The sequence below is a fragment of the Mesoplodon mirus genome (genome assembly GCF_964341445.2).
Source record: "Mesoplodon mirus genome assembly, chromosome: 3".
Lineage (NCBI taxonomy): Eukaryota > Metazoa > Chordata > Mammalia > Artiodactyla > Ziphiidae > Mesoplodon > Mesoplodon mirus.
Genome location: NC_138978.1, coordinates 119,343,876 through 119,364,764, shown reverse-complemented (window position 1 = coordinate 119,364,764; position 20,889 = coordinate 119,343,876). Strand labels below are relative to the sequence as shown.

At 49.8% G+C, this 20,889-nt stretch overlaps 3 protein-coding genes across 6 annotated transcripts; all 3 read right to left on the bottom strand.

The window, feature by feature from the left end:
• Positions 1-3,680: 3,680 nt before the first annotated feature.
• LENEP (lens epithelial protein) lies at positions 3,681-3,866 on the bottom strand (the record flags this gene model as incomplete). Its single annotated transcript, XM_082615085.1, has 1 exon — positions 3,681-3,866. One exon carries the CDS (start codon positions 3,864-3,866, stop codon positions 3,681-3,683), a length of 186 nt encoding a protein of 61 aa, XP_082471211.1.
• A 504-nt stretch (positions 3,867-4,370) lies between these two features.
• Positions 4,371-10,202, bottom strand: FLAD1 (flavin adenine dinucleotide synthetase 1). 4 transcript variants are annotated; one of them, XM_082616546.1, is made up of 8 exons: positions 10,136-10,202; positions 9,455-9,679; positions 7,193-7,937; positions 6,364-6,511; positions 5,807-5,905; positions 5,540-5,729; positions 4,704-4,777; positions 4,371-4,587 (listed from the first exon to the last, which is right to left on the bottom strand). In XM_082616546.1, exons 2-8 carry the CDS (start codon positions 9,533-9,535, stop codon positions 4,452-4,454), a joined length of 1,473 nt encoding a protein of 490 aa, XP_082472672.1. In that variant the 5' UTR covers positions 9,536-9,679; positions 10,136-10,202; the 3' UTR covers positions 4,371-4,451. The 4 variants fall into 4 exon arrangements, with proteins under 4 accessions (XP_082472672.1, XP_082472671.1, XP_082472670.1 ...); XM_082616545.1 differs by having other exon boundaries at positions 10,068-10,178; XM_082616544.1 differs by having other exon boundaries at positions 9,455-10,178.
• A 6,634-nt stretch (positions 10,203-16,836) lies between these two features.
• On the bottom strand, positions 16,837-20,537 carry CKS1B (CDC28 protein kinase regulatory subunit 1B; the record flags this gene model as incomplete). Its single annotated transcript, XM_082613896.1, has 3 exons — positions 16,837-17,357; positions 18,318-18,445; positions 20,479-20,537. The coding sequence occupies 3 exons, from the start codon at positions 20,535-20,537 to the stop codon at positions 17,305-17,307; spliced, it is 240 nt and encodes a 79-aa protein (XP_082470022.1). The 3' UTR covers positions 16,837-17,304.
• Positions 20,538-20,889: the final 352 nt, after the last annotated feature.

The window sequence follows — 20,889 nt, the reverse complement described above, 5'->3', positions numbered from 1 at the left end:
TACCAAACATAAGGTAGATAGCTAGTGGGAAGCAGCCGCATAGCACAGGGAGATCAGCTCAGTGCTTTGTGACCGCCTGGAGGGGTGGGATAGGGAGGGTGGGAGGGAGACGCAAGAGGGAGGGGATATGGGTACATATGTATATGTATAACTGATTCACTTTGTTATAAAGCAGAAACTAACACACCATTGTTAAGCAATTATACTCCAAAAAAAAAAAAAAAAAGAACAAGGGGAGATTAGGGTTGAGGTGAAGTGGGAAAGCATGGAGTAGGTGCAGAATAGAGGTGGATAGTCCCCTCCACATTTCTGCTAGTCTGGCCCTGCCTCCCAGGCCACTTAGGCTACCATTCCAAGCACCAGTTCAGAAGAGGAAGGCAGGAGAGAAGCTCTGAATTTGAGATGAGAAAATCTGGGTTCACTAAATGACTACCCTACTGCAGTGTGCTGTTCATATGACTTTGGAGGGGTCACCACATCTCTCTGGGCTTGTTCATGTTAAGATGGGACAATTGCCCTTGTCCTGCCTACTTTTGAAGTGGACTTTTGTAAGGCTCAGATACTCTGTAGCTGAAAAGGACTCTGGAATGGTATATGAGGTTTTTGTTATCCTCCCCATCCCTCTCCTCAGTCTTTCCACTTTCAGGGCTCTGACACTCTCTTTCCAGCTCTGACACTCTCCTTGGGCTACTGGCAGTCACTACTTCTCTCCCCTCTTCAGCTCCCACCACCTGCCACAATCACAGGCCCTGCCTTCCACCCCTACTACTTCCCCAGTGGCCCTTGCCAGACATCTCCTCCCCTGGCAAAATCAGAACCCTCAGACTTCAGGATCCACCTCCAGGCACTGCCCCAGCTTGGTAGGAGTGAGGTCTAAGAAAGGAAAAGGAGGCAAAGGTCTAGAGCTTGAGTCAGGGAAGGGCTGGAGTTGGCCAAGCAGGGTGCAGGCTATGAGGGGGAGAGGGAACTCCAAATTCAGATGGGAAGTTGAATTCTGTGTCCATCTCTACCACTAACCTCTCTCTGCTTGGATTCAGACCTTCTTACTGCTGTGCCCTGGGGCTCTGAAGGCACCAGGCAAGAACACTGACCTGCATTTTGTGGATGTCTAAAGAGGGGCTGCCAGGGATAAGAAATAACCTTGAGTTGGAGTACTATAGAGTACCATACTGCTGTAAAAAAGAATGGGCAGGCTCTAAATATACTGATGTGGAATCCTGTACAAGGTATGTGAAGGGAAAATAGCAAGGTACAGAACAGGGTATAGAGTATGTTATTAACTAGAAGGATAAGTATATGCAAGTGCAGCCACTTCTCCCTACTGCTGTTGCTGTAAGCCTGCTCTGAGCCACCAACATGTCTGGCCCCGATTGTGCCCATGACTTCCAAAAAGGTCTCTACTATTCTACCCTTGGTCCCCTAAAGTCTATTCTCAACCCAGCAGCCAGTGTGAGCCTTTTAAATAAAAAATCAGTTCATGCTCAACTGCCTGCAACAGTTCCTCATTTTACTCAGCATAAAATCTCAAGTTCTTACCATGGCCTACTAGGCCTGCCTCCACTCCCAGCCTTAGCTCGACTTTCTCTTTTTCCATAGAACCTATCACCTAGTAACATCAATGTACTTATTTTTTAATGTTTATATTTTATTTTCTGTCTCTACCCACCAGAATGTAAACTCCATGAATACAGGGATCTATTTTGTTCACTGCTGTATTCAAATCAGCCAGATTGGCATATAGCAGATGCTCAATAATATTTGTTAAATGAAAGAATAAATGTTTTTCTATTTGCAACAACACGGATGAACCTGGAAGGTATTATGCTTAATGAATAAGTCAGACAGAGAAAGACAAATACTGTATGTTATCACTTACATGTGGAATCTAAAAAATAAAACGAATGAATATAACAAAACAGAATGGACTCACAGATATAGAGAACAAACTAGTGGTTACTAGTGGAGAGTGAAGGGGGAGGGGCAAGACAGAGGTAGGGGATTAAGAGGTACAAACTACTGTGTATAAAATAAATAAGTTACAAGAATATATTGTACAGCACAGGGAATATAGCCAATATTTTATAATAACTTTAAATGGAGTATAATCTGTAAAAATTTTGAATCACTATGTTGTACACCAGAAACTAATATAATACTGTAAATCAACTATACTTCAATTAAAAAAAAAACTAAAAAAAAAAAAAGAATGAATGACGATGCAGTATATGCATAGACTATCTCTTGAATGCTGTCCAAGAAACTGGTCACCATGGTTACCTCCAGGCTGGAGAGCTGGGGGATAGGTGTGGGAGGGAGATAATTTTTACTATCAGAGTTCATTAGGCATATATTACTTTGACAAAAAAAAAAAAGAAGAAGAAAGAAAGAAAGAGAGACAGAAAGCAAGAAAAAGAAAATAAACCCAGAGAAAAAGGAGTTAACTAAGAAGTCTGAGGAAGAGCTGGTCCCTGGCAGTGAGGGAGGGCCACATACACCATCTCCAGGCCAGTGTCCCAGGACAGAATGGAGGGGGGAGGGCATAACTGGGCCCCAGGGAATGCTGGGTAGAGATCCCAGGGACACTTTGGCTGGCTCTGAGGTCATGTGGGGCTGTGAGTGGGCATGTCATTAGGCAGGAGCAAGACGATGTAAATGGCTGGTGTGTACCTACCACTGGGAGCGATTCAGGGAGAGCATGTGTTGGTGGCTGCCAAGGGGAAGAGTCAATTCTGCTCATTCTGGCTGTTTGTGTCCTATGCACTGTCATAAGCCTGAGGGACCTGTGTGGCCACACAGGTGGCTTTCTCTTGCAGCTTTGTGTGTGAGCTAGAGGAGCAGGGCCGGACTTCCTCCATAAGCTGGGAACTAGCACCAGCTCAGTGCTTTCCCCAAGATCTTCAGGGCAGGGAGCTGGCCAGACCAGGTCTTCTGTTTGGGTTCCCATCCTTAACACACAGGGCTTCACAGAAGACCCCACCCAAGCTGGACTCCTCCCTATCTACAAGTTGGGAGGAACCTGGCCTTTCTACCCAACGCCCTCCCCACCCAGGCACCAGTGAGTCAGGAAAACTGGCTTTCATTCTGTTCTATCCAGGAAAACTTCCTTCCCTCCTTGGTTCCCAGACTCTTCCAGTGCTGACTTTTTCTGACTTCCCTGTAGACATTTAGAACTTTTGGTCTCAAGGCTTATTTATTGTACATACAGTTCAGTGATTCTCATACAGAGATACTGGGGGCAGCCCATTCCTGGTACTAAGAGGGCATGGTAAGATCAGCCATCTGGGCCGGTGGGCTCACTATACCAGGCTTGGAGGAGTGCCAGGTGCTGCTGCAGTCTGACTGGGGTCCTAGCCAGCAGGCCAAGCTCCTGTGCACCAGAGGTGTGCTGGAGGTGGGGCCTGGGAATAGAGGCCCAGAGATGAGGCAGGTCTGACAGATGGCACAAACTCAAAGCAGGATCACACTTCACTCATGGTTTGTGGCCCATCCTTGGTCAAGCACAGCTGGCCCCAGGAGTCTTGATGGGGGTTGGGCTGGGTGCTAAAAAAGAGAATGGGAAGCTGAGAGGCAGGCTCTGCCACAGAAGCTGCAGCCATGCCTCCTGTCTGTTTGCCCTACCCTGCCCACCTGAGCCATGCTGGCCATGGTGCCAGCGGGGAGGAGGCAGCTCCCTGCTGCCATTAATCCAGCAGCTCCTTGATACACCAGCAGCAGAGGAGGATGTAGGCGATTTCCTTCAGGGTCCGCTGCAGGCCCTCCCACCCTGTGCCCATCTTCATGACAGGCACCCGGAGTCCAGTGTCTCGCAGAACTCCTCCAAGGGAGATGGGCAGGGCCTGGGCTAGGGGCTGTGTCCGGGACTGCATGTGGGCAGCAGCTCTGAGGAAGGGTGTGGGAGCTGCCTCTAGTGCCTTTTATCCACATTGTCCCCACCCCCTTCAGACCTCATGACTGTGGGGACAAAGGCCCCAGGGTCTAGCACAGGGAAGGTTCTGGGCCCGAGAATGGGCTGAGTCAGCCCCTGTGCCCAGGGATGGTGGGGTGGGGTTAGTAGGAGGAGGGCCTGGCCACTCCATCTTTCATCCTCCACAGCCAGGCCAGCTCAGCTTCCCTTCCTCCAGCCTGGGCCTCGAAGCCCTGGCTGCCCTGCCCGGTTATCCCTTCCCCCAGAGGTTGGCACTGCTCCCTGCTCCTGCCCTCTGGTGGGCTCCTGCTGAGGCTGGCACTGAAAATCATCAATGAGAGCTCCTTTCCAGCCTCCTCTCTCCCCTGCCGCCCCAGAGTGAGCACTGAGGGCTCCGAGCTGCCAGGGCCTGGCCCACTTGCTTCTCCCGTCCCCTGAAGCAGGAAGATACAGCCAGAGCGACAGGCACAGGAGAGGTGGTTTATTGACAGGTTAGACCCCAGGACGGCCCCCTTCCCTTCCTCCTGGACAGGGCAGGAGTGGGAGGTCACATGCGGGAGTTCCGCTCCTCGTCTTCGTTCTCAAGCAGGTAGGCTGGACGGTAGGTGGGCTGTCCTCCTGAGTTCGGGCACTTCAGGGCCGGGTTCCGCACCGTGTTCTCCCGGCTCCCCAGTGACGTATAGCTGGTGGGGCGGGGGAATGGGAATGGAGGGCATGGGTGAGTGTGGTGGGCTTGGCTCTCCCAGTCCCAGCACCCTCACATCTTCCACACACCCATCCTCTTCCCCCAAATCCTTACCCTTGGTCATACAGGATACAGTATGGGACAAACAGTTGACGCAGAAAGTCCCAGATGTCTCTGTAGGTCCAGTCCTGGGAGGTCAGAGAAGAGTCACACATACTTTCCTCTCCCACACCTACCCACTGCCACCTGGGAAGGGGCCTATCCGGGACTCTTCGGCTCCCTTGGCCTCTGAGGGAGGGCCTGCTACCCAATTCTCTGGTACATCTTGCTCTGTGTAGGCCAACCAATAAGAAAGAGAAAGCTTTTATCCTGTCCCTCTCCATTTCTCAACCCACCCTCCACTGGCATCTAAGTTCCAGGAGGACAGGGAGAGGATATCTATGTCTGTGTAAGCCTGTGCTGTCCGGTAGAACTTTCTGCAATGATGGAAATGTTCTTTATCTGTGCTAACATGGTGGTCGCTTGACATGTTGTTAGTAGAACTAAAGAACTGAATTTTGAATTGTAATTTAATTTAAAAATTGAGATATTCACATGCCATGAAATTCATCCTTCTAAAGTATACAATTCAGTTTTTTTTTTAGCAATTTGTATTTCATTTCAATTAGTTACAATTTGAGTGTAAATAAATGGCTCATGGCTACCATAACAGACAGCACAGGTCTACGTCATTGTTCTGTCCACAGGAGAAAGCAGGATGCCTGCCATTGAATTAGTGCTCGATAAACGTTGGTCAAAAGGCTGAACCAACAAATAGCACAGCCTCCCCTGGGTGATGGGGCTGTTTCATCCAAGACCCAGGGTCGAACCTCCCCCACCTCAGGTAGCCAGGGAGCAGTGACTGATAGGGGACATGAGACTGAAGGCGATAAATCCCCTTCCCCCGATACCAGTAGCGGGTTGATGCGCATGAATGAAGGCCACCCTGGGTCAGTGGGACTGAAGGGGCAGAGGCTGCAGGAGTAGGGGTCGGTGCGGCGGGTGCCCATCAGCACGGCCTCCAGCTGGGGGTGCTGTGCCCGCAGCTCGCTCAGGGCCTGCTTCATGTCACCCTCAGCCTCCAGCACCTGCAGACTGTACCTGAGGAAGAGCAGTGGGAGTCGAGAGTGAGCCCTGCCAAGCCCCTCTTCGAGCCCAAACCTTCAGGTCCCTAGTACCTCTTGATGGTGTCCTGTAGAAACTGCTCCAGCTCAGGGAAAGGGGAGATGCTGCGGATATACAGGATCTGGAGGGGCTCTTGAGCATCAGGGTATTTCCTGGGGAGGGGGCAGAATCCATTGGCTTGCGAGGGTGGGCAGGGAAATGCTCTCCAGAGGGCTTGCCTTTTGGCCCCTGGGATGGACACACCCTCCTTCTCCCCTTTCCTCATCCTTCCCATCCATCAGAACCCACTTCGTCTGGGAAGCCCACTCTGACCTCTTACCTCTCAAATCTGGAGCATACACTCCTGTTTCCAGTATGTAAGCCTTACCTCCCCGACAGGACTGTGACCACCCTGTTGTCGGGGATGGTGGCTTGCACGTCCATACCCCGCGCCAGGCAGGTGTCAGACGCTCAATAAACATGGTGGGGGAATGGAACTGAGAGGTCACTATGGCTACCATCCTCCCAAACCCCACCCAGACACTCCCTTTCCTCCCTGCTTCTTAGGATGGGGAACTAGAGAATGGGGCCGATCTCTCTCTGGGGTCTTGCTTCCAGGGGGTTGGCTCACTTCTGCACAGCGGCATGGAAGAGGTGCAGGAGGGCAGTGCAGTCCTTGCCCCCGTTGAATCCCACGCAGAGCTGGGTGAGGCTGTACTGAGCCAGGGCAGTCTCAATGGTCTGTAGGGCACCTGCCACCTTTTCTCTCAGAGAAGACCCTGCCAGGCAGGCAGGGAAGAGGGCATCAGATAGACATATGGCTGTCAAAGGGCAGTGGGGGCCAAGCTGCCCTTGCTTAAAACCCTTCCATATCTTTCCAGTGTTCCCCATGCCTTCATCTGCCCACTCGGCCCTGCAGTCTGCCCCCAGCCTGTCATTCAGCCACACCTCACGGCACTCTTCACCTCAGTGTCTTCCCTCTGGAGGTCCTGGTTTCTTTCCATTCCCCTAAACCTCATGCTGCTTCCTTTCAGATCCTCTCTCGCACTGTTTACTCTTGCCCACCTCCTGGTCTGACCACATCCTCCTTAGCACTCAGCTTGTATGTCACTCGCCCAGAGAAGCCTTCTCGGACCCCACATCAAGGCTGATCTCCCTGCTATGGAGACCCCCCATCACTGACACCTCATGCACGATTACCTGTTTAACGTCTCCCTCTCCTGTTAAACTCCTTGTCCAGAATAAGGCATACCTCTGTCAAGTTATACCCCCAACAGCCAGCAGTGTTGATGAAAGGAGGTACTCAATTGATATTTATTGGAAGAATGAATGAATCAGCTGTAGCTATCTTCTACCTTCTCCTGGATCTGTGGGAAGCCTCCAACAGCCCCCGCATTCCTGATACTGAGGGTGGCACCAAAGGTCTGGTGTATGCTGCCCCTCCCCCAGGAGGCCCCTACCTGACTCAGTGAGTTTGTACACGGCCTCACTGGCCTGCTCCACGGCGTTGGGTACGTAGGGGACCAGCGATCCCTGGGGCAGACGGGCAGTCAGGTAGGCCAGGCATTCCTCCAGGGGCCCTTCTTCTTCCGAGTCCAGTGTCAGCTTCACCTGATAGTAGTTGCTGCCCCAGTCAGGGTAGGAACCCAGGCCAAGCCTGCGCCCAAAGTGGGCCTGGGCCTCAGCCAGGATGGGGGCGATAGAGGCCTCGTTAGCTGCCACATACAGCTCTCGCAAGTGGAACTGAACAGCTGTGTTTTGGAACAGCCCCTTTAGCCCCTCCAGCACCCGCCGCAGCAGCTCCGGAATTCCCGGGAAGAGGTAGACGTTTCGGACGGAGACTAGTGGGAATCTGAACGGACGGCCAGTGAGAGGATCTGTGCCATAATGGAGGCGGGCAGAGGAGGGCACCCGCGACAGCTTCTCCCAGCCCTCCCCGCCTAGGGCTTTGATGGCCCCTTCCAGCTCAGGGTGTGGCCTGAGTTCGTCCCCAAAGGCCTGTGCCACTGCCTCGAAGGTCACATCGTCATGGGTGGGGCCAATGCCCCCTGCTGTAAGGACGTGGGTGAAGCGGCTGGAGAAAGACGTGACCTCAGCCGCGATGGTGGCTACCTCATCGGGTACGACAGAGACTCGGCACACCTGGACCCCCAGGGAGCGCAGTGTCCGGCACAGAAAGTAGGTATTGGTGTCCTGAGTGTGTCCCTGTGAGATTGGGGATGGGGAAGATGACAGTGTCAGTGCCGTAGGGATGAAGGGCAAAGGGGGAAGGATCAGGCTGCATCCGCCTGATGACGGGGCACTCTGCTCTTTGGGGGACACCACCTCGGGCTGCCCAGAAGCCCAGACTAGGCACAAGAGTGGGAAAATCCATGTGAATGGAGTCAGGGGTAATGTGATCCCCCTTGGGCCTTCATTTCTGCTTATGGATTCAATCATCAACTGTATGGCGACAACTCATCTACTTCCTCACCAACCCTGACAGTTTTAGTCCTCTGGCTCCAGGTGCTTACTGGGCATCTTCACCCTATCCCTGGCTGTTCTCCTTTTGGCTAATGGCATCTCCAGACACTGTCCACAACGTCAGGTCCTTCAAGCTGTCAATTCTACTTCTGAAATGTCTCTCCATTTGCTCTCTTCCCTCTGTTCCTACTGCCACCAAACGGGTCCTTGGCACCTTTCACCTGGACAGTGGCGGCAGACCCCTGGCCAGAATCCCAGCCTCCAGCCACAGCGCTCTGCCCTGTGCCTCCTGAACAACTTTCCTAATGTGTCACTGTGATTGCATCACCCTTGGCTCAAAAGCCATTTGTTGTTTCCAACCATATACAGAATAAAGTTCAAATTCATTTGCAGAATATTTGAGGCTGTGAGTCTACGGTGTGTGTCCACTCTTCTTTTCCAGCCCCATCTTCTTCTACTTCTCTACAGAGAGTTTAGTGGTTAAGGGTGGCTCTGGAGTAAGTGAGAATCAGGTTGGAACCCCACCTACCACTTACTAGCTGTTCAACTGTGGGCAAGTTTCTTAACCTCTCTGAGCCTCAGCCTCATAATCTATTCATTGAGATTTATAATAAAAGTACCCACATCGGACTTCCCTGGCGGTCCAGTGGTTAAGACTCCGCGCTTCCAATGCAGGGTGCGTGGGTTTGATCCCTGGTCAGGGAACTAAGATCCCACACGTCGGGAGGCTCAGCAGGGAAAAAAAAAAAAGTACCCACATCATGGGGTTGTTGTGAGGATTAGTAAAATCACATATGTGATGTAATAAGCATACTGCCAGGCGCTAGTAAGCACTCAATATTACTATTACAAACCTGATGCCCACCATGACCTCTTATGACTTCTCTGATTATTCAGAAGTGATTTCCCTCTTCTAGTACTTTCCTTCTATCTCACTTATCTACTCCGTGGAATGCCTTGGATCATTTTTCAAACAGGTTGGATATAACTCTGAAATAATACATGCATTGTCATTTCTGTAAAGCCACCCCTCCCCCTACCACAGTGCTTGGCAAATTGTAGGGACTTTGCTACAAGTTTTTCAACACAGTAATTGAAAGAATGAAGGTCACTTTTCCTCCAATATATTGAACTCACTCCAGGACCCTACTGCAGTAAGGGGGCTCCCACCCTGGTTCACCCTCCCTCAACAGAACGTGGAGCAAGCTCCGGAGGACAGGAGAACGCTGCCCCTCCCCCCTCCTCTGTCCCAGACACACCTTGAGGATCTCATCTCCAACAATGATGATGCCCGCCGTCACGCTGCGCCCTGGGGGAGGTTCAGAGGCCCTAGATGCCATGGTCCTGCCTTCTCTGCCCCTCTGCAAGGCCCTCCAGTAGCCACCCAGACCCCCAAATAGGGGGCGCAAGCACGCGGGGCCCGCCAGGTCTACAGGGCACTGGGGGTCATAGTCTGGGAACTGGGGTTCCGGGGTCGAGGGAACCTGGAGGAGCCAGAAAGGACAATGGGGGAGAGCAGGAGTGCAGTCTTCCTCATCACGCCCTTGACAATCGACTCCTTTATCCATGTCCCTTTAATAAACGTGTTCTCAAACCCTAGCCCATACCTCTTTTAATGTTTTCTATGCTCGGTCCTAGTCTCCTTAAAATGTCCTTCTCTCCCGAACCTACCACCTTAAAAGTCTTCTGTCCGTTGAGCTCGGCTCCTCTAGGGTCTGCTCTATCTTGGGCATCCGCACCTTTAAATGCCTCTTCTCTTTGGGGCACCTGTCCCTTTAAATGTCTACCTTATCCTGGGCCTTGGCCCCTTTAAGTGCGTTCCCTCCCTCCACCCACGACCAGAACTCTGCCGCCTTCTGCTGGCTTCCGCACCCTTTCTAGCCCGGAATCCTGTCTCTTCCCGCCACGGTTCAGACTGCTGAGCTCTTCCACGCTCTCACCTGCCTCTTACCCCTTCACCGGGTCTTTCCCTCTCTCCTTCCCTCCCGTGGTAGCTTCCGTACTCAGAGTCCCGCCTTAGACTCCTACCTACCTCGTATTAATTGGTCACTTTGGCCGTCGCTCAGACAACCTTTAAGGGTCAATTGGTGTAGTCGACTATCGCTCTCGAGCTTTAGCTAGAGGGCGGGAGTAGTGCTGGGTTGTTATTGGCGACAGCCACGTGGTCACCCCTCGCCCGGAAACATGGGGGCCGGGCCTTAGCCGGGGGGCGGGGCTTTTCCCTCAGAGCTGGACTTGAGGAGTCGGAAGTGAAATGACTGGTGGTGGTTGGAGGTGCTTTAAGGACTTTGGGGTGCTCCAGTCTCGTGCTGGAAGTAAAGAGAGGCTTGACTCTAACTTCCGTTCTGTGTTGAAATTCTTGTATGCATATGCTGTTATTCATTAACCGTGACTCATTCTGAGGGGTTGGGGACTGGCACTGGTGTCAGAGGGGATTTTATATTGTAGCAAATGGAAGTTGGAGGGACAGCCAAGAAAAATTGTCAGCATTGCCTGGGAGGTAGCAAGATCCTGGAGGTGACCTTTTAGTGTATGGAACTTTCATTTGTCTCTGTTATAAACAGTAAAGCTAATTACCGAAACCTCTTTGACAACAAAGTCTTGCCCCCACCTTGTTCCAGATGGTGCTTTAAACATAACCTCTCCCAGTTAATTGGTCTTGGAGGTACGAGTGAAGGCAGCGACTAGGGAGTGCCACGTGTCCACTTTGGATTCTCACATTATCCTAGCTTCCTCTTATTTCACTTGCCTCTGGTCTAAAAGTACTTCTTAAACTTTAACGCTCCCACGAATCATCTGGGGGCCTTTTCATTTTTTATTTTTATTTTAAAATTAATTAATTAATTATTTGGCTGCGTTGGGCCTTTGTTGGTGCGCGTGGGCTTTGCTCTAGTTGCGCGGTGTGAGGGCTTCTCATTGCAGCGGCTTCTCTTGTTGCGGAGCACGGGCTCAGTTGCTCCGCAGCGTGTGGGATCTTCCCAGACCAGGGCTTGAACCCACGTCCCTGGCATTGGCAGGCGGATTCTTAACCAGGAAAGTCCCCATGGGGGCCTTCTTAATATGCTGTTTAAATCTACAGGATTCAGGCGGTTCGGGTGGGGCCTGAGATCTGCATTTAACAAGCTCTCATTGTTGTGGTCCTAACGCGGGTTGAAAAAGAATTTCCAGACACGAGGCAGGATGAAATAAGATAGAATTTATTAGAGGGAAGGGTTGCTGCCAGAACAGCGGGCCGACTTCCTAGTAGTCTGGAAGAGTCAAGCCCGAACATGTGCTATTGATCAGTTTTTATAGCCAGAAAACAAAAGAATGGTCCGGGGGGGAAAATTTCGTTTACTGATTGGCTGAGGCACATACACCTTCCTTCTGTCTGGTGAGAGTGGGACAGCCCAGATGCCTTTCCTTATTTGGGACAGGTCCCGTTGCCCAGGTGCGTGTTGCCCAGGTGGGCTCAGGAATTTCGTAACCATCTCAACATGGTGGGGAGGGCGATTAAGAGCCCGGTAGGGGGTGTAACGCTGCAACTTTTTCAGGCAGGGTCGTTCTTTGTCCTTGAAGCATCATTGTCCTTGGAGCACCACATTCCCCCTTCTATTTATAGGGCCAATTCCTTGGCCCTATTGGGTACCCTGATCATATCTACCTAACTGCCTAATTCCCTCTCAGGCATTCTGAAACCCCTTTGTGAGAAGGGGTGATGAACTCTCTGGCTGCTTCCTGCTGAGCAGGGGCATCATGGGGCCCTGGGTTCCAGTTGCATGCTCTCTGTCAGGGTGTATCTAGGGAGGAGTGTGGGCCCCATGTAAAGTGATGGCGGCTTGTTCAAGGGGTTGTACGAGTGTTGTCTGGCCGGTGTTCTTTTTGCATCACCACTTGTATTCTGGAAGAGACAAACTTAACAAGGAGGTTAAAAATACATGGCCCGAAAATTGGTCTGGACCTTGCCTGATTGGTTAACCAAAAAACAGCAATCCTCCTTTAACACTGCACAAGTCCCTCCCTGATAAGCTGTTAGGAGGTCCTGAGCTCTTCTATGTTGTAAAACCACTCCTGTTAGAGAATTTATTTGTTCCTGTAGCATGTTAATTTGAGCTGCTAGGTTGGCAATCTGTTGTGTGAGTTCAAGAGAGAGCTGTTGGGCAGTGAAAATAGAGTTTAAGAGTCCTGCTGAGCCTGTTCCCATCCCTGTTAGGAGGATCGAGGAACAGCGAGTGGGACCAGAGAAGGAGGTCAGGGCTTAATACGTAGCCCCTGTGTCAATTAGAAAGGTTATATTAGCCCCTGCCATATCCAGGGTTACCCGGGGCTCCTCCAGTCTTATGGGGAACATAGGGTCCTGTAGGTTTAGCCTCGGGTACCTTCAGTCACGCGCATCCAGGAGCCCCAGATCTACAGTGCAATCCGGTTCTTGCTCCTGGTAGTCAATTAACACTGACAGGGGCAATTGGCTTTGACCTCGGCCCAGGGGGCTGGGACCCAAAATACCCTGAGTGTTGGGTGGTTGTGGAATTGGCCTACCCACTTGAGGGCGGCAGGGACAACTCCTCTTCCAATTGGCCCTTTTGATGACAGTAAGGGCACGGGGTATCGGGTGGTGGGGTGTGGCAGTTCCTGACAGTGTGCCCCTGCTGACTGCATTGGTAGCAGGTCAACGGTGGTTTCTGAGATGGGAGAGGGGCTCCCGTGGGTCTCTGTTGTGGGAGGCACTGAGTAATGGCAAGAGCCATATATTGAGCATATGTCATTTTAAGTTTTCCTCCTCTCTTAGTTCTCATCTGTTCCTAGAAACCTCCTCCCTATTGTTAAAAACCTTCAAGGCCGTGTCGAGTAGGACAGAAAATGGGGTCTGTGGCCTTCGCTCTAGTTTCTGTAATTTCTGTCTTATGCTTGGGGATGCCTGGCTTACAAAGTGAACTGCAAGTACAGCCTGAACTTCAGGGGTCTCAGGGTCTAGGCTGGTGTATTTCCTCATAGCCTCTACTAATTGGGCCTGGAAAAGGGCCAGATTCTCAGAGGGTTCCTGTGTGACTTCTCTGAGTTTATTATAATTGACAGGTTTGATGATTGCCTTTTTCATACCTTCTAGTAGACAGGTAATCATGTAATTTCTCCTAGTGAGCCCTCCTGCTGGCCCATTTTTATTTTCCTGGTATCTCCATCTTGCGTCTGCCCGTGGGACTGCCTCTGCCCCTGCTCGATTCTCACTAGGATTTCGGGCGTGTGCCTCATCTGCCCAGGCCTGAGCCATGGCCCCGATCCCGGCCTTTTCCTCGTGATGCAGCAGGTAGTTAGGACCACGTGAATATCTGACCAAGTTAAGTCAAAGGCTATAGTTAGGGCCTGGAATTCCCTTATGAACATGGAGGGGTCCTGGCTAAAGGAGGCCAGTTTCCCTTGAATATGAGAGAGATCAGACGTGGGGAAGGGGACATGAACTCTGATAGTACCTAGGTCTCCGTTAGCGACCTCTCGTAGGGGAAGCATATTGGGACTCGATTCAGAGCATTGGGCTGCTGGTGACCGAGTGTGGGGAGGGGGTGGAAGGTCTGCTTCTGGGTACAGGGGTGGGGGTTGGGGAGCAGAAGGTTGAGGAGGAGGCTGGGGAGATCGGGGACAAGAAGGGTCATCCAAGATATCTGATGGAGGGGGAGATGGGGAGGGATGAGGTAGTGAAGCTGAAGGTGGGGGGCGAGGACGAGGCATTAAAGCGGCAATGGAGACACACATGTGACAGGAGTCCCTCAGGCTCAGATTCTGACTGAGGGCCATGAAGGCCTGGACATATGGAACCTCGGAATCCTTTGCTAGTTTCCGACAATAGAGATCAAGTTGGAGGATCGTGCTGTAATTTAGCGTCCCATTAAGAGGCCATTGTTCTTGGTCCCCCAGTTTGTATTGGGGCCAAGCCGTGTTACAAAAGAAAATGAGCCTCTTCTTTTTGAGATTGTCCGGGTCAAATTCCTTCCAATTCCTGAGAATACAACCAAGAGGTGAGTCTAAGGGGACAGATGTACCTGAACCCATTCTTAGCCCCAATGCCGTAGAATGGGGGTACTGGGAATCACTGACAGGCAAAAAAAAAAAATCACCGACAGGCAAAAAAAAAATCGCTGACAGGCATATGTGCCCTCTTTGTCTCAGTGACGTCTCCGTGCGACTTAGGCACAAAAATGCCGACTGCCTTAGCAGTCGCGTCCGACTGAGGTGGTCAGAGCAGTGAGAAACCGTGCGGCCAAGGCATCAGTGACCAGAGGGGAATCCCCGGAAGCCAGCCGGGAATTGACTCACCGGTATTAGACTCTCAGGGATGGGAAGGAGCTCCCGGGACGACCTAGAGGCGGTGAGGTCCTTTGGAGTCAGTCCGAGCTGAGGAGAAAGAAGCAGAAGCGACAGAAAAGAGGACTGAGGATTCCGCCTTCTATCCCTACCAAGGAGGCGGTGGCCAAGGGACTGGGGGCTGTGTGTTTTGCTTCGTCCACAATGTGCCTCGCGTTGCACGGAAGTTGTCTTGCTGGGGGCAGACGCTCTAACCGCCTGGTCCGCTCCGTGACCCCCTTATCCTTTCACGGGAGTCTTCAAGCAGCAGGCACCCTAATGGCTTTTAAATGCCTTACCCGTGCCCGCACGATACCCTTCGGCCTAGTCCTCAGTCGGAAGGAAGACAGAGGGATCTTTACCTGCTCTGGGCAGCAGTTACTGGGGCAAAGTGAACCGTGGAGCCTTCGGAACACACAGGGTGTGGCCCTGGCCAGAGTTCCTCCGTTGCTTCCACAGCAACTTGTCTGTTCACAGAGGGTCCCAAGGAATGAGGAGAGGAGGTGGGGAAAGAGATGCCCCTGGAGATCCCCGTACGGGCCACCAAATGTTGTGGTCTGAACGCGGGTTGGAAAAGAATTTCCAGACACAAGGCAGAATGTAAAGAAGATAGAATTTATTAGAGGGAAGGGTCGCTGCCAGAACAGCGGGCCGACTTCCTAGTAGTCTGGAAGAGTCAAGCCCGAACATGTGCTATTGATCAGTTTTTATAGCCAGAAAACAAAAGAATGGTCGGGGGTGGGGGGAAATTTCGTTTACTGATTGGCTGAGGCACATACACCTTCCTTCTGTCTGGTGAGAGTGGGACAGCCCAGATGCCTTTCCTTATTTGGGACAGGTCCCGTTGCCCAGGTGCGTGTTGCCCAGGTGGGCTCAGGAATTTCGTAACCATCTCGACATGGTGGGGAGGGCGATTAAGAGTCCGGTAGGGGGTGTAACGCTGCAACTTTTTCAGGCAGGGTCGTTCTTTGTCCTTGAAGCATCATTGTCCTTGGAGCACCACACTCCTGTCATGCTGATGCCACTGTTTTCTGTAGTAAAGCTCTAAAATTCATTCATTTGGAGGACTGCTGAACCACACCTGGCCTCATTTTACTCTCCTAAAACCCCTCTAAGATAGGTATGATGCCCATTTTACAGATGGGCAACAGGCTCAAAAAGGTGAAGGGATGCCATACAACAACCACAAAACACTACAGTGAATGGCAGAGCCAGGCTTCTAGACCCTTCTTTCTCAAATAATAAGCCCCGTATTTTTTCCAATTGAGAGTCTCAGCTCTAAAAAAACAAAGTCAGGCTTTCCTAATGACATAAGCCATATATGCTACATCATCTTTCTTAGTAATGGTGATATTTGACAAGCCCCGCCCCTCTCCCCGAAACATCAGCTCTGGTCTGATCCTTTATAGTGGGTTCTCAAGCGTAAGTATGCACCAGAATCACCTAGAGAGCTTGTTAAAATGTCACTAGGTTCTACCCTCAGAGTTTGATTCAGTAGGTCTAGGGTGGAGCCCAAGAACGGACACTTCTAAGGAGTTTCCAGGTGATGTTGATGCTTCTGGTCCAGGGACCACACTTGAACTACTGCTCTAAGGAAAAAATGAATGGAAGACAGGGAGAAGTGGGAAGATTAATCTCCCTTACTTAGCACTTCTGTTCAAAGAGGGTAAGCTATTATTTGGCAAAATGTTTTCTCAAATAGCCACAGTTTACAACTGTTTTCTCAAAGGTTAGTGCTGTAACTACCTGTGTAAGAATGCTTGAAATTCCCTCATCCAGGCCACATCCCAGACCAATTAAGTCAACTTCCCTGGGACTGACTTAGGCATCAGCCCTTTTAAAGCTACCCAGGTGATTCCAATGTTCAGCCAAAGTGAGAACCACTGAAAACACCCCCAAACCATTGTGCAGAGTGAACAGGCCATAGGTGTGCCTGAGCCTTAGGCTGGTCAGGAAGTGGAGTGCACTAGCAGCCTCTGGCTGACAGCCTCCTCCCTTTACCCTTGTGTACCCTTCAAAAATCAGGACTACGTTAATGGCAGCATCCCTGACTGTAGAGAAGAGTTCATTTGTTTTGATGAGATGAAGTTGTCCCCATATAACCTCTTTCTTAGGCCTGTAGTTAGAGTGAAATATATTTCAGTAGATGTTTGACAGCAAAGTCTGCTTAAAGTAGATTAAAAACCAGTTACCTGAATGTTGAAATAAACCTCATTATTAACAAAGAGCTAAACTTCATTATCTCACTGAAGGGCATATAATTCGAACCATGATAGTGAATGTGATGCTTGCCCTGAGAGGGGGAAAAACCTTTACAATGAGAGAATTAGATTATAAAAACTTCCTCTTTAATCAAGGCTTTTTAACATGGAACAGATTTCTTGAATAAAATGGAAAGTTTCCAACACATTGAAACATAAATCACCATACATACAACACCTGGCAGAAAAAAACAAAACAGGAAGTTTACACAATCCCTGTAACAGCCATGGTCTTATTCTTAGATGCTTCCTCCACCTGCCAAGCGTGTTCTGCTGGATACAGAGCTCACATTGATTTTGGGGGTCACACTTAGCTGAGGCTGCAACCCAAAGAGCAGTCGTCCGGCTGGGCCATGGTCCTGTTGGTTCTGCTCAAGAAGTAAAGCAGTCACCAGCATGCTCAAACAGTGTACTGAACATCCTTTAAATATCAAAGTGAGAAACAGGAAGGCAACATAATAATGTCATCAGAAAGATGTTAGCAAATGAGGACAGCTGTATAAAGCTTGAGGCTGAAAAGTGGCTCCCCAGCTTCATTTCTTTGGCTTCTTGGGCAGTGGCCGCCGGAACAGCAAGATGTGAGGTTCTGAAAGAGTGAGTGAAATCTAAGAGACAAGCTCACATCATCCGATGCACAACCTATAGTGTCTCCCACTCCCACTTCCCAGGTATCACCCGCTCAGATCTTTACAACTAAATTAAGATTTAAGCATATGGCCTTAGAAGCAGACCCCGAAGCCTGGCCTGTGTGCCAAGTACAGAATTGTCAATATCAGTTCTCTTGCTATGTTTGTGCAGCCCCGGGGTGTCCTTTATTAGTTTTGTCTGGCAGTTTGGTGTCTGGTGTCTTATCAAGAAATATACTTTCCTTGGTTTATTTGGAACACATCCCAAAATTCACTTTCTGATGGAGAATGAAGCAGGGCCCATAGTCTCTACCAGCGTATATGTAGCCTTAAAAAAAAAAAAATCCTCTGACCAAATTAGAGATTAAAGGAGGTTTTTTGAACTTTTTTTTTTTTTTTTTTTTTTAGCAGATGTTGGGGATAGGAGTTTATTAATTTTATTTTATTTATTTTTGCTGTGTTGGGTCTTCGTTTCTGTGCGAGGGCTATCTCTAGTTGTGGCAAGCGGGGGCCACTCTTCATCGCGGTGCACGGGCCTCTCACTATCACGGCCTCTCTTGTTGCGGAGCACTGGCTCCAGATGCGCAGGCTCAGTAGTTGTGGCTCATGGGCCTAGCTGCTCCGTGGCATGTGGGATTCTCCCAGACCAGGGCGCGAACTCGTGTCCCCTGCATTAGCAGGCAGATTCTCAACCACTGCGCCACCAGGGAAGCCCCTAAAGGAGGTTTTTTCAGTGACAGGTTGTGTCTGAATTTCCCAGATACTTTCTTATTTTTGGTCACTCCTGTTTTTCTAGATGGCTGGTGAGTTAAGAAACTAGTAAATCATCCCCACTTTCCCCCTATTTCTTTGGGTTATGCAACCTTATCATTCCTTCATTTCCTCAGTCCTACATGGTTGCTTTCTGCCATTGCACTGACCTGGTTCATGGATCATATAATGGACCCATCCCTGACTCTGCTGAACGCCAAGATTCCTCCATTCAGATTCAGACATCAAATGGGTTTTAGGGACCAGCTTGGCTATGTCCTTGGGCAACATCACATGCCTGTAACAGAAACATGGGAAGGTGGGGAATCTGTATCAGTATTGGGTACAGTCTGTCAGACGAGTGCCTGCATATAAAGCCAAGAGAGGCAAGAAAAGACAAACCAGTTCGTAATGGCAAAGAGTTAATATAATCTTATTGTGGGGCAGAGGCAGCTAGAAATAAAGGCCAAGATACGTACATTCTCACAAAAGTATATTAAAAAGTACACATTAATGAATAACACCAGTGAATGAGCACCTAAATTCCAGGCACTGTTGATATATTGACTCTGCCTTCTCGGAGCTTATAGTCTTCTAATTGATTACCCTAAAATAATATAATGGGAGCCCCACAACACACACACACACACACACACACACACAGTATTAATAAGTAAAGGCAATTTTGAACAGAATTGTAAGGAAGGGAGAGAAGTAATTTCATGGAGAGGAAAGGCCTATCAGAGAAGAGTTAGAACAAAGGGTGAAATATATCTTATCCTTTAAGATCTATCCTAACTTAATTTTCCTAACTCTGAAGGGATGTGCCATGAGACTTCTTTGGGGGGAACTCCATGCTTTTCTAACCAAGGATAAGTCTCCTTTCATGGCAAAGAAATTACTACTCTGACATGAATTGGGGTGATTCAGACTTCACCATTTTCAATGAAAATGTACTGAATGCTCTGTGCTAAGTAAAAGGGATTTTCCCCCCCAAAGAGTCAATTCTAGTCTAAATGTCTGAAATTAGCTTACATCTTAACAAGCCCCTGGCATAAAGACTGGCTTCCATACCTATTTAGACCAAAAAAACCAAACGAACCCTTTCCTTAAACCAAATATCACTGCCAAGACTTACACCTTCCAGGGGATGAAATTAGTGATGTTTCCCTAGCCCTGCAAAGACATTATAAGCACTTAATTTTAGTTAGCCTAGTTCAGATGCAGAGGAAAACAGCTGAGGAAAAGAAAGTTAATTGGGTCCAAACAGGGCCGGGGGGCCTTTCCTAAGGATTTGGCATAAAAATAATACAAATAGTGTGTTTGTCAGCAGACACTGAGTTCTCCAGAAGGCCCAGAGCCCTGCACTAGGCTGAAGAAACACAAGGAAAGCAAGCTTCCAGTTGTTTTAAGTATTACGCTTCACATAGATTGGTCAAATGCCAATGTTTGTAATTCTTTGTCTTCCCTAATTTTCTAATCTAGAATTATGGATTTAGGGTTTATCAAATGCAGACTATAGGGAGTCCTTTCTTCACGATGCTTGGCAAGTCGTACGTGCTCCCACCACAATCTGTACATAGTTCTATCATACCAATTATCATCTTCTTTCTGATGTCTATCATTACTTCCACAGATTTTTAGGTTTGTTGAAAGCAGAGCCCATGGCTTATCCTTGCACTTTAGTAGAACACCTGAAACCTATAAACACTCTGTAACTGTTTCCTAAGTAGATGCCCTTCAAATGTTTGACGAGAATCTATTAGGTCTATATCAAGTCTTTTCTCAATGCTCCTGGCCAGTTTTATTCCACTCCAGTTCTTCGAAGCCCCCTTCCTAAAACAAGCCAGACAACCACGCCCCCTTTCCATGAATTAATAAGCAACACTCAGGCTCTCTCAGAACTCCCCTCACTTTGAAGACTCGAGGAAAAGTCGGGCTCCGCCTTTGCCACCTTCTCCCAGGAGGCTCTACGGTGTTGCCATGATACAAGTAGTCTCAAGAAGGCAAGTTCAATTTGCTCAATGAAGGTGAGAGAATGATCCAGAAACCCGCAAAGCTGAGGGTGGTCGGCACGCTAACACTCTAACCACGTCCACCCACGCCTCCTCCCAACAGGAGAGCTTACTCCAAATTCTCTACCACTTTAGGGTTTCTTTTACGATCGCCCCCTACCCTTCGCGCATGCGCCTTACGCTCTCATTGCTCGCACCCATTCCCTTCATCTCCCGCGCATGCGCCATTCTGTAGCTTCAGTCCCCGTTACTAACTCCTCGTGCCCTCACTTTTCAAAGCTCACGACCTTGTTATTGCCCCCGCGCCGGCACTAACCGGTACTCGAACTCCTCGTCGTCGTATTTGTCCGAATAGTAAATCTGCTTGTGCGACATGATCGCCCTGCCTGAGGACCGTCAGTCCCACACCGCCAACCTTCAAACAACTCCCAGCAGCACACGCTCCCACCCTCTTTGGCCTCGCTTTCAAACACACCGCCCGCGCTTTCTATTGGTCCTTCTGGCGGAAGGCGGGACAACCCCACCTTCAAGCCTCCGATTGGCTTAGATTTGCTTCTCCTTGAATCCTTATTGGAGTGCACTGCTTACGTTGCTCAAGAACAAACGTAGGTCAAAAGTAGGCCTCTTATTGGCTATCACGGCTCCTGTGCGCGTTCTCGTGCTGCCATTGGCTGACACGGGAAAGTGGGATGGGTGAAGGAGGGACGATGAGGTAGAGGGTCAGGGG